This window comes from Carcharhinus amblyrhynchos, chromosome 7, assembly GCF_965287045.1.
Source record: "Carcharhinus amblyrhynchos chromosome 7, sCarAmb.v2.hapA, whole genome shotgun sequence".
Lineage (NCBI taxonomy): Eukaryota > Metazoa > Chordata > Chondrichthyes > Carcharhiniformes > Carcharhinidae > Carcharhinus > Carcharhinus amblyrhynchos.
Genome location: NC_137330.1, coordinates 46,584,143 through 46,597,487, shown reverse-complemented (window position 1 = coordinate 46,597,487; position 13,345 = coordinate 46,584,143). Strand labels below are relative to the sequence as shown.

The 13,345-nt window shown below is 42.9% G+C and overlaps 1 protein-coding gene across 1 annotated transcript in view; it reads right to left on the bottom strand.

Moving 5' to 3' along the window:
- Window positions 1-11,966, bottom strand: part of LOC145344916 (uncharacterized) — an 83,707-nt gene extending 71,741 nt beyond the window's left edge. Inside the window, exon 1 of the mRNA XM_080192235.1 lies at window positions 10,860-11,966. Within this exon, the coding sequence (XP_080048361.1) occupies window positions 10,860-11,177 (318 nt within the window). The 5' untranslated portion in view covers window positions 11,178-11,966. The remainder of the gene's footprint in view (window positions 1-10,859) is intronic.
- Between the last annotated feature and the right edge of the window lie 1,379 nt (window positions 11,967-13,345).

The window sequence follows — 13,345 nt, the reverse complement described above, 5'->3', positions numbered from 1 at the left end:
CCATGATACTCCATTGGTAAGAGTGACCATCCTGCGGAGACAAAATCTTATTTTCACATTGAGGAGAGCCTCCATTGTGTGTGTGGTATTACCACCAGACTAAATTAAATAAATTTCAAACATCTAGTATCTCAAAACTGGGCATCCATGAAGCGCTGGAGACATCAGCAGCAAAGCTATACTCAACCACAATCTGTAACCTCATAGCCCAGGGTAACCCCCCATTCTACCATTACCATCTGGCTGGAGAAATCAACCTTGGTGCAATGAAGAGTGCAGGAGTGCATGCCAGAAACAGCACCAGAATTGGCTAAAAAATGAGGTGTCAACCTAGTGAAGCTATGTCACCAGGACTCTTTGCATGCCAAATAGCATTAACAGCAAGCAACAGACAGAGCCAAGCAGTTCCACAACCAACAGATCAACTCAAAGCTCTGCAGTCCTGCCATATCCAGTCATGAATGGTTGCAGAGAATTAAACAACTCACTGGGGGGGGGGGGGGGGGGGTTTGCCAAAATATTCCCTTCCTCAAATGAGGGGGAGCCCAGGAAAATCAGTGCAGAAGACAAGGTTGAAGCATATGCAACAATCTTCAGCCAGAACTGCTGAATCTCCTCCTGAGAACTTCACTTCAAAGATGCCAGTCTTCAGCCAATTTGGTTTACTCACATGATTCCCAGAAATGACTGATGACACTGGACATACAAAGGCTATGGGCCCTGAAGACATTCCTGGAATAATACTAAAAACTTATGCTCCAGGACTAGCCAAGCTGTTCCGGTACATTTGACATCTACCTGACAATGTGGCAAATTGCCCAGGTAGATCCTGTCTACAAAAATGAGGACCAATCCATCCAGGCCAATTACAACCCCATCAGTCAACGCGCAAAGTAATGAAGGGATCATCAGCACTGCTATCAATTGGCATTTACTGAATAATAGCCTTCTCACTCACGCAGAGTTTGGGTTCCACTATGGCTACTCTGCTTTTGACCTCGTTACAACTTTGGCCCAAACATGGGCAAAAGAGCTAGCTCAAGGTGAGCTGAGAGTGACACCCTTTGACATTGATGCAGCATTTCACCAATCCAGGAGCTCCAGCAAAACTGAAGTCAATGGAAATCAGGGGAAAGCTGGTTGGAATCATACCTGGTACAAAGATAGTTTGGTTGTTGGCAGTCAATCATCTGAGTCCCAGGACATTACTGCAGGACAGTGGCATCCTCAGATCAATATTTGAGGCCCAGCCATCTTCAGCTGCTTCATTAATGATGCTCCCATCTTCAGAAGATCAAAACTGGAAATGTTTGCTCATGATTTCTCAATGTTCAGCACCATCAGTAACTTCTCGGATTCTGAAACAGTCTGCATCCATATACAGCAAAACCTGGACAACATTAGGTTTGGGTTGACAAATGGCAAATAAAATTCGCACCACACAAGTGCCAGATACTGACCAACAAAACAGAATCTAATCATCTCCTCTTGAACAATTAATGGCAATACCATCTCTGAATTTCCCACTATCAATATCTTGGGGATCATCATTGACCAGAAAGTGAATTAGATTCATCATATAAATATTGTGGCTACAAGAACAGATCAGAGGCTGGGAATTCTGTGGAAAGCAACTCATCTCCTGACTCCTAAAGCCTGCCCACAAGTATAGAGTGCGATGGAATACGCTCCACTAGCCTAGATGGGTGCAGCTCCAACAAGTCAAGAAACTTGACACCATTCAGGACAAAGCAGTCTGCTTGATCAGCACACCACCCACCACCTGCAACATTCACTCCCTCCACCACCAACACACAGGTGCAACACCTTTACATCTAGAAGAACAAGGGCAGCAGATGTAATGGGAACAGATGTAAGCAACTTCCCCTCCAAACCACAAACGATTCTGACTTAAAAGTACATCACCCTCCCTTCACTGGGTCAGAATCGTGGAATTCTAATCCTAACAGCACTGCAGATGTTCCTATACCACACGACTGCAGCAATTCAAGGCAGCAACTCACCATCATCTTCTGAAAGAAATTAACACTGGCTTAGCCAGCAAAGCCCACATCCCATGAAAGATTTTTTTTCCTTAGCAATTCTTCCAATGCATTACACCATAACTTCACCAGAAGAGACGCAGATAGCTTGTTTACGTGCTTAATAAGGGTCTCAGTGCGCTCACAACAAAGTTACAGCACAAGAGCAGGAGCTGCTCCAATGAAATGCCTGCCCATGGTATCTGGACTTAGTTTGCCTGACCAAATAGATTTTCCACATGTTTTATGTTATCCACTTTGCTACCTTACTGCAACTCCACTCCATAGTCTAATATTGTTATTTTTGTCTTCACAAGAACTTTTTCATTATATTCATTTTTTGCTCTGCACGACAGAACTTTATTCAACAAATATCTAAAAAGTTTTAATTATTTAAAAAATACTTAATGAAGGAAGCTTTGCAATAATATCTGCAGTACTAAAGAATAGCAGCCTAAACAAAAAATTTTGGAACTACAGATGTGTTCTTATGCCCATGACTTTAAAAATACTATACAAAGCTACGAAATTAAGTCAGTAGACCTATATATTAAAGGAGGGAGATAGTGGGCACAATCTTGCAAAAAAAATTAAAGTGCTAAACGAGTGAGAAAACAGGAGTGAGCAGTGCCAGTTTTTTCAGTGACCGTGAGTCACAATTTTACGTAGCACAGACACCCCAATTTCCAGTGAATTGGGTGGGATCTCTTGCCATTTCATTCTCCCACTTGCCCCACAGACATCAGGACTCCCTCACCCATCATTCCCTGTGCCGTTCTGTCCCTTCCCTAGACACTGCCATCTTGATCACCCCCATCTGCACAGTTCCCTCCCTCCCCAATCACCACCGTCTGCAGAATTCCTTTCCCCCCTGCCCGTCATTGTTCCGTGTCCATTCAGGCTCCATCATACTCAGGCCCCACTGCTTTGGCACTGCCCCAGGTCAGTTATCTTGCCCAATGGGCAATGCCAGGGTGCCTGCTGGGAAGTGCCAGGTTGGCAATGCCCCATGGGCACTGCCCAGCCATGCCTTGACCATCCAGGGACTTCAATTCCCCTGGCAAGGCCTCTAATCTCCCTGGCAAGGACATCATACCTGGCCGCTGCTGATGGAGGCTGGCTGTGATTCTCGCTGGTGAGAAGCGAGATTGGTGAGCAGGTAAGTTCCAGTGAGCCCGGATAATAGCAAAAAACAGATCATTAATATTTTAATCAGGGCTCAAAGCCAATTTCACTCGCAAAACAAGGCTGGTACAATTGGGGTAGTCGAGAAACTTGGTTTTCCACCTCTTGCCCTATCTTACTGCCTCATCTCGTTGAACGATGGGCGGGACGAGGTCATAAAATAGTGCAGTGAGTTTCATCTTCAAAGTGTAATTTTCTTTGGCATTTTGAAGATATGATACACTAACAAGCAAAGTGTAGCAAAAAAATTGTAGCTAACCAAACACTTAAATTTAGAATGTATTCAATGGTTGTGTGTATTTCACTGGCTTTAAAATCCTCTGCACTGAAGACTAGAAAATCATTTTGCTAATCTTATGGGAGAAAAAGAGATGTGCACATCCTGAAAGCTCAAGAGAGTTCAATATCAAATATGATACACGAAGAAAAAGAGCGTTGTTCAAAGAAAGGAGATACCATTGTAAGTCATTTTCCTACTTATTTGTATAATCTGCATGATCATTCGACATTCACACATTCACACTATATAGTGAGAAACAACAGCAGTGCTGTTAAACAAGACCTGTCACATCAGGACAAAAGTCTCTTGAACAAAACAATGGTAGGAACGGTAAACTGAGAAACCACCGAGACTATAAGAGTCAAAAACAGCAATTGTTCTTTTCATTGGTACAATACCCCTGCTTCCAGAGTGAACATCACTACTTGAATGCAAATGTTCTTATACAAAATGCCATTTGGGTGGTTCAGGAAGAAGATATTTATGAGTAGCTGGTGGGGTTTTTTTTGCCCCTCCATTAGTAGTACCCAGTTATAAATCATAGATGGTTTGAAATAAAGCTGGATCTTAAGTTTTATTTGAAAACAAGTTGAGCAGGATCTCATTCGAAAAACTACAGTGTGCTATCGACATACATTGTTAATACTATGCAAGTTAGCCAGCAAGTTGAAAAAATTGCGAGATATGCTGTAGATTGCAAATCTCCAGAGCTTGTTGGTCAATTTACACCACTCTGCAATTTGCTTTGCACAAGTGGCACCTCACCTTTCATGCTATTTTTAAGAACTTGCTGGACTTTCAGACTAATTGCCTCTTAAACACATCATAGAAAGTAAAGTTCAAAAATTAAAAGTACCTTTTTAATAGTGTAATAATCACTAATGCAATGACAGTCAACCTCTCTGCACAAAATATGGATAATTTAAGGAGTTCAATCTCATTCCTGAGTGCAGTCAATTGTGAGAGATGTTAAAAAATATCAATTTTTTTTACATTTTGCTTTTCTTCTAATCAAAATTTGCTTCCTCTCTCTTTTTGTGTCTTATATAACTCCTATAGTGAAGGAGGCCATTCAGCCCCTCAAGTCTGCACCGACTTTCTAACAGAGCATCCCACCGAAGCCTTCTTCCCATTACCCCATGAATTTCACCCTATGAATCCCCCCAACCTAGACATGCAGATGTCCCAGTACCATCATTTCATTATCAGCGTATACATCCAACAAGTTATAGAGCAAAATAAGTTTAAAAAAATACAAGGAAAATTCTAACTACTGGAGCACACCAGAAGATTTGATTTGATTTGTCACATGTATTAGCATACAGTGAAAAGTATTGTTTCTTGCGTACTATACAGACAAAGCATACCATACATAGAGAAGGAAAGGAGAGAGCGCAGAATGTGTTCCAGGTCATAGCCAGGGTGTAGAGAAAGATCAACTTAATGCAAGGTAGGTTCATTCAAAAGTCTGATGGCAGCAGGGAACAAGCTGTTCTCGAGTCGGTTGGTGTGTGACCTCAGACTTGTATCTTTTTCCTGAGGGAAGAAAGGGGGAAGGAGTATGTCTGGGGCGCATGGGATCCTTGATTATGCTTGTTACTTTTCTAAAGCAGCAGGAAGTGTAGACGCAGTCAATAGATAGGACGCTGGTTTGAGTGATGGACTGGGCTTTGTTCACAACCCTTTGTATTTTTTTGCCATCTTGGACAGATTACAAGTCATATCAAGCTGATACAAGTAGAAAGAATCCTTTCTATGCTGCATCTGTGAAAGATGGTGAGGGTGAGAGTGGACTTGCCAAATTTCCTTTGCCTCCTGAGACAGTCAAGGTGGTGGTGAACTTTCTTAACTACAGTGTCGGCATGAGGGACCAGGACAGGTTGTTGGTGATCTGGATATCTAGAAACATGAAACTCTTGATCATTTCCACTTCATCCCCATTGATGTAGACAGAGGCATGTCCTCCATTACAGAAGTCAAGACTATCTCCTCCGTTTTTGTTGACATTAAGGGAAAGCTTATTGTTGTCGCACCAGTTCACCAGATTCTCTATGACTTTCCCGCACTTAGTCTCATTGTTTGATATCCAACCCACTGCAGTGGTGCCATCAGCAAACTTGAAAATTGAGTTGATGGGGAAGTTGGCCACAGAGTTATAGGCATATAAGGAGTGTAGTAAGAGGCTGAGGACATAGCCTTGTGGGGCACTGGTGTTGAGGATGATCGTGGAGGAGGTGTTGTCACCTATCCTTACTGATTGCGGTCTGTTGGTTAGAAAACCTAGGATCCAGTCGCAGAGGGAGGAGCTGAGCCCTAGGCCATGGAGCTTGGAGATGAGTTTTGAAGGAATAATGGTGTTGAAGACTGAGCAATAAATAGGAGTCTGATATAGGTGACTTTGTTATCTAGGGTTGAGTGTAGGGCCAGGGAGATGGCGTCTGCTGTGGACTGCTGTGGCATTAGGTGAACTGTAGTGGTTCCAAGCAATTTGGGTGGCTGGAATTGATTCATGCCACGTTTAACCTTTTGAAGCACTTCATAATGATGGGTGTCAGGGCCACCAGACTATCGTCATTAAGGCATGCTGCCTGGCTTTTCTTTGGTACCGGGATGATGGCCAAAGTCTTGAAGATAGGGACCTCAGATTGATGTAAAGAGAGGTTAAAGCTGTCTGCAAATACCACCCCCCCCCCCCCCCCCCCCCCGCAATCTCCTAGCTGTTCCGCACAAGATCTGAGTGCTCATTCGGGTATCCCATCCGGGCTAATCGCTTTCAACACATGCTTCTGACATCTACAATGGTGACCTCAAATACAGGTTCATCTGAGGCTTCCAGGGTGGAGGGCGTGCTCTCACTAACCTCCTGCTCAAAATGAGCATACAGTATGTTGAGCTCATCGGGGAGGAGTGCACTGGTGCCAACGACTTTACATGCCTTCATCTTGTAGCCAGTTATGTCTTGCAGACTTTCCCATAGTCAGTGGGAGTCTGTGTAGCTAGCCTGGGACTCTAGTTTGGTCTTTTGGCACCTTTGACGATCATCTCTGTAGATCATATCTGGATTTCTCATACAGGTCAGGGTCGCCTGACTTGAATTCCTCAGAGCTGGACTTCAGCAAGCAGTGGAAATCCCTATTTATCCATGGTTCCCAGTTGGGAAACACATAGATTCCTGATCCAGAAAAATCCAGCCCATTATGGGGGTGAGGGACTGAGGTGATTCAGTACATAATCTCATTATGATACGAAGGAGTTAAGCACAAATCAAAATATTGCAGTACAATAATTGAGAAGTAGCTCTCTCTTACTTGCTTTCTAATTTAGAACATTTCAATTTTTTAAAAACAAGCATGTGTAGCACATTATTGCTTTTATCAAAATTGGGCAGAGTTCAAGGGAGACTGGACAAATAATGTGATTGTGCCATTAACTCTGGTTGCAAAAAAAAATAAGGTTTCATTTTGGAATAGATAAAAGTAGCCAGAAGCTAAGGTAATATGGCAAATGACCTGTGCAAGTGGGAAAACAATTACTTACACTATCAAAGGAAGATTTTGGAATCACTGCATGTACCCTTCTCTGTTGGTACTTAAGCAGTAGCTTCATGTGCATATGCTTAAACCCATGGATCTACAAAATGGTCACTGTTGGAATTAATAATAGCTTCATAATATAGATAGCCAGTGCAGAAAGGCATATAAACCAACTCAGCTTAAAGGGTGGAATTCTCCCAAAAATTTTTTCAAAATTCACGAAATGTCAAAATTGCGAGAAAACTGGAATAATTCACGTTGTTTTCAGCGGGAGTTCACATTGGAGTCTCCCACACACTGCAATGCACAGGTCATCAGCGTGAATACCATTAAATTTCAGGGGGCATGGCCTATTCACGTTCTCTGCGCATGTGCAGTGGCCCCGAAGTGTCTGCCTCTGGTTTCCTAGGCAGCTCAATTGCTGGCTAGCCCTGGACCCCCACACTGCTCCCCCCCACCCCTCAATCATGGCTCCCCTGCTCATTCACCGGTCTGCCCCAATATCTTCTCCCTCCCCCCAGCAGTGATGATAACCCCTGCAAGCAGACCACCTCCACCAGCAGAGCCCCACCCCACCAGGCCACCTCCCTCCCCACTGTGCCCCCCTACACCCCACAAACTCCCCCTTGCCCCTCACATCTGCCACCCCCCCCTTCCCAACCCGCCCTGATTGCTGGCCTCCCTCCAGCCCCGACCAGATCCAATGCAGAGTGGCAGCAGGAGCCCCCATCCCCGCTGAGGGACTGCCTAAGGATTATTGTGGGGTGGGGTGTTGGGAGCAAGAAGGAGAGCTGGAATGGAGAAGTGGAAAAATGGAAGTGAGAAAGAAGGACAGTCCCTTAACCATCTGTATCATGTTCTGCCATTCACGCATTCTGATCACTTAATGGACATTTGTAGAACCTTTCTCAGCCTCCTTCATCTTTATTTTCATTTCCTTTGTCCAATTACAGCCCCCCACCCTCATAGTATAAATCTCTGCTGATTTTCTTCGCTCTTAGCTCTGACAAAGGATCATTTAAACTCGAAATGTTGGCTCTATTCTCTCTCCACTGATGCAGTCAGACCTGCTGGGTTTTTCCATATTTTCTGTTCTTGTTTCATCCGCAGTATTTTGATTTGATTTAACTGTTGACAATATCAGCTAACATGGAAACCTGGCAGGGAAGGTGGGTAAGTCAGCAGTTTATAGGAAATAAGGCATATCTCGTATACAAGTTGAGCTCAGAGAGGACATGAGGGAAACTAGACAAAGGTAAAAGTTTGGAGTGATAGCTGGAGGGGGAACCTTAGTTGATGTTTGGCTTGGTGGACTAGGGGAAGGTAGGTAAGTTGCAATGGCAGTTGAATGGATGGTTTCAATCTTAGTGACGAAGAAGTCCATGAGCTCCTCCCATGTTGTTGGAGGTGAGTGCAGAAGAGAGAGGAGAGACATTTAAGTAGATGATACAGATTTAAGAAAACAAAACAAACGCAAGGACAACTTTGAGAACCAGGAGACTACACAGCAGTGGGCATGGGGTCTATGCATTAAAGGCAACGAGAAAGAAGCCTTAATTCCATTCTTGCCATTGGTTGCACTAATAGGAGAAGGCAGTTTTCAAAAGATAGTCAAATCTTTCCAAGGTGCATGTATTGATCTTACGATTTCAAAGAGTATTGTTCTAAATATGCAACTTCCTGATCATGATAAAAGTCCCCATTTTTAAAAAAAATTAGTAACCAGACACCATTTAAATAAGCTAAATATATATTAATGAATAACAGGGCTGCTATTTCCAAAGTGGAGCTCTTAAATGTTCAGCCATCTTATCATGCATTTATTGTACTGCCATAGTAGCCTATGTCTTATTTTAAATATCATTTTTAATAAACATGAAGCAACCAGGCTCCACAATTAGCACATCATTTCTGCAGCCAGGTTTAAAGTCAATCCATATTTAAAAAAAAGTCCTTTCTGTCAGTTGAGAGTCCTGCGTTAGCTACGTTTGAAGCAATTTTAGTTCAGTTCCTACTGTAAAAGTTCAGAAAATTACCATAGAATTTACAGCCCAGAAACAGGCCAATGACGTCCATTAGATTCCTCCCACTTTATTTGTGTCATCTCATCCTCTAAACATATGCTTCTATTCCATTCTCCTTCACATGCTTTCTAGTTTCTCCTTAAATGCATCTTATGCTATACACCTCCAACTACCTCTCCATTTAATAGTAAAGGTTTATACAGTCCAGGGTGCTCCATTGAGCTAGAGTTGAGCATTTTTCAAGCAGTGGAGTTGAAACTTTCTGTGCAGCAAGCCATCATGTGCCTGACATGGGAGTGATCGATAACACATTAAGTGCCCAAATGGAAAGACATTTAGCCTGAGGGTTACGAAAGTTTACTATGTGCTGTTGCAAGGCACCAAAACAGCCATTCAACTGTTCCTTTAATTAAAAACTCTAGGCTTGGGCCATCATTTTATGATATACTTTGGAACTATAAACAAAAATGTTTTGATATCCAGACTAGCAAGCAAGTTAACTCAACTTGAATCAATCCCTGGATTTCAGGTTCAGTCCAATGTATAAGTACCATGCATGGGACAAAGTATGGATTCATAGTAGCTAAAAAATGTCAGTGATCCAAGGTCCTGTTCATTTTAATAAGACACAGGAAGGAATTAATGGTGAAGAAATGTTTCAAATTTTCAAAAGGTGCAAAATAATTATTACTTTGCACAATTTTATAATGCAATCTACATTAATTAACCGCTATTACTGCTTGCATCTTTGTAATTCTGAAATGGTTTCCTGAAAACTGCTGCTTGGTACAGCAAGATGAATGAGAACTCGTCTCTCAGTTAACCACACGATTTGAGGAAGAACACATCATAAAAAGCGTGACAGCCTTCCTGCTTGCCTGCTCTGTAGCTGAGTGCAGTGAAATAGTTACCACAATCTCAATCGCCAAGGGCTGTATTATTATGCCTGGAGTAAATAAGAATTCATGATTATTTACTTGGTAGATATCTAGCACCCGGTAAAATTAGCATTGACATTTAGCTTCAGCAAAAGTTGAGCCAGCTTTCCAGGGTAAACTATTCCTACAGACTCTAGCGTACTCTGGCATTTTCCAGAATAAAAAAGTGACTTTTTAAAAATGTAACTAAATTTCATGACAAAGTGTTAACAGAGCAGCGAAAATGTCACTGATCACTGACATCTTGACTGTGATTAATCACTTCTCCCATATACACAAACGTATTATATAACATAGCTCATTGTTGGAGTATGGTAAATACCAGGAGGGCAGTTCCATGGGCACGCCTGTGCTAGCAGGTAGAAACTTTTCTTTAGAGGAATCAACCCCATAGTAAGAAGAAGACATCGTTAACTTAATGTTTAATGTCCTTAACACCGTTATGTGTAAAACGAGGTGCGCAGGCATATTTCAGCCACGGTATATTCTTGCACATACAGGTATATTAAAACAAAATAAGAGACCACGTATTTTTTGCAGTACACAGAACTCCAGTTTCTGGGTGCCCTATTGTTAACGGTTGGTTTATATTTATCACCAATGCCAATTCTACCTGCCATGGGCCCAGTCTGTGAAAGTTCTAGTATCACGGATTCACAATGCTGCATTTGTTTTTGTTATTGTCCTGATTTTTTTTGTGCCCAGTGTGCTGAGAGTAACGGTCCAGTGCAGACGCTGCACTCCACCGGGTATTGTTCAGATGGCAGCTTTGGAAATGACCAGCTCCACCCGTTTGCACATTGTTCTCTTCAATCTCCTTCCCACCCCTCGCCCCTTTCTCTTGTGTAGAGTGTTACCTTGGCTTTCTCTTTCCTCCTCTTCCTCCTCGGCTCTTCGTGCTGCTTCGATTTCTTCCAAGCAGTTGCGGATTCCTCCAGCAGCAGATGCTCCTCGATCGGCAGGGCCCGGCTGGTGGCGGCGGCGGCGACGACAGAAGCAGCATGGCCTCGACCCTGCACGAAAACAACAACAACAACAACAACCGCCAGCAGCAGCAGCAGGAGGAGGCTGAGAGCGATCGCGGACAGAGCGGGATCGGAAAGCCCGCCTCCGAGCAGCAAGTCGCTGCCTCGCAGCAGCAGCAGCTGCAGCCAGCGAGCGAGCGGCTCGAGCATGGCGAGAGACAATGGGGGCGGAATGGAACGGCCCGGGGAGGGGTGGCAGACCCCGCGTTCCAAATCCGAATGTGAGCCCAGGCGGAGGGGCGCGCGGGCCAGGCGCTGCTGGCCGGCCGCAAGCTCACTCACTCTCTCAGACACACACACACAAAGCAAAAGCAAAGCTTCACTTTCCACAGGGCTGCCCAAACTTTTCTTCCTGCAATGCTTCAACTTGTGCGCACCACTGTAGATGTGACGGTGGCCATGAAAGACCAAATCGTACTAAAAAAAACACATTGCACATTAAAGCCTGATTGTAGGCTGGCCCTGATTAAGGAGGAGGCAGTTTGGTTTTCAGTGTTTGTCCCTCGTCTAAATGGTGCAAAATGTAATAATTGTTGGAGGAGGAGGGGAACTGTTTCCATGACCTTAGATGTTGGTCATGTCGATTGGACGATTGCAATCGACTGTCTCGATTTATTCCCCCACCCCCCAAGTTCATCGGGTGCGTGCAGCTTGTCTAAGAGACATGATGAATATTTGAGCTCTAGAAATTAAACATCAGGCAAAGCAGATAAATCATGTGCTAATTGCAATGCCCCAAATTATAAACAAAAGAAAATGTCAATCATCTGAACACGAGGGTGAAATATGTGTTTTTATTTATCGCGGGAATGTTTATGCCTTGTGGGCTACGCTTACAAAGTCCTGTGAAACACATCCAAGCACACAGCCATATTGAACGATTCTAACTTATTCTCAGTGTGATGTGAAAATGCTTTGTCTCTCTCTCTATGGGTATGAAAAACCAATTTTTAATTCGCACATTAAAACGTGTAGAAAAATAACCTGGCGTAAATTGCTTTACGTTTTGATCCATGTGTTAACTTGGCAGCCAGGTAAAGCAATCGCGGAGAGGAGGTGTGCACTGCCAAAAATATGAGAACGATTTCACTGCTGAAAGTCCAAAGCGCATACAGCTGGAAACAGCATCACAATAGAGTAAGAATGACACTATGTTCAGCAGCGATATTCCGGATATGAAGATTTCATCCAACTGATTATTATTGAAATCACAAAATCAACAATTTAATGCTTTGCTAGAAATGCCGACCAGAGGAAATCCTTATGATGGCACTTATAATGCCATTGCATAAAGTCCCCAGAGCAATTATTATCCCCGTGTGTATTAACCCTAACCTCAGAAGAACTCCTGTGTTATTTCTTCATCTCTTAGCCATGTAATTTAAGAGTACAAATTCCGTTTTTGGCATTCGACATCACAAAGAAGAGCGTGATTTACAAAGTTGTGATGTTCCAGTTCATAATGTTGGACTGGTACTTAACCATTTTGAGATTTCTTAAAAACTCCTAGCATCACGTTGTCCTAAAGCATAGGCTGTTCCGTGCTGTGCACCGTGAAGTGTTTCACACGAGACCCTTTGACCCCAAGCAACTTCTATTTCTTTCCATATCAGCTTAGGCTGGCGCTGAAAACAACGTAAGAAGTCTGACAAACCAGGTTTAAGTCCAACCAATTTATTTATTTTAAATAAATTTAATAAATTTTAAATAAATTGGTTGGACTTAAACCTGGATGTGTCAGACTTCTTACTGTGTTTACCCCAGTCCAACCCCCTCATCTCCACATCATGATTACTATCGACGCTGAAAACAATGCAGAGAGGTAGAAGAACTAACTGATGACCATTGTGTCACATACTCCCTATCAATAGATAGTTTAGGGAATTGATTTTCACTTTGAAGCAGGAAAATTGAATTAGCATTTTGACCATTAGCTATGAGTTATGTGCCGTATTTGATCCCCGTATTTCCCTTTTCTGTTTCGGCCGTGTACTAACTGAGGCTAAGAAATCAAATGGGTTTCTGATGCCAGCCCTCCAGCAAAACTACAATGAATTTCGTATTAGAAGGTGTGCAATAATTGTGTAGAATGACTTTCTCAATCCAGGGTGAAGTTATTGAATTTGTGTTCTACTTAATGGCATCATTAATTGGTGCATCACCATTATTTACGACTATTTAATTTAAAATTACTTCGAGTCTGTTTCTTGCACTTTGTTGTCTTAATATTGTTGACCTGATTGTAAGGAAGCAATAGTTTACGCAGTCTGCTAATAAAGCTTTTCATGTATAACTCTAAGGACCTTGGCTATTCTGCC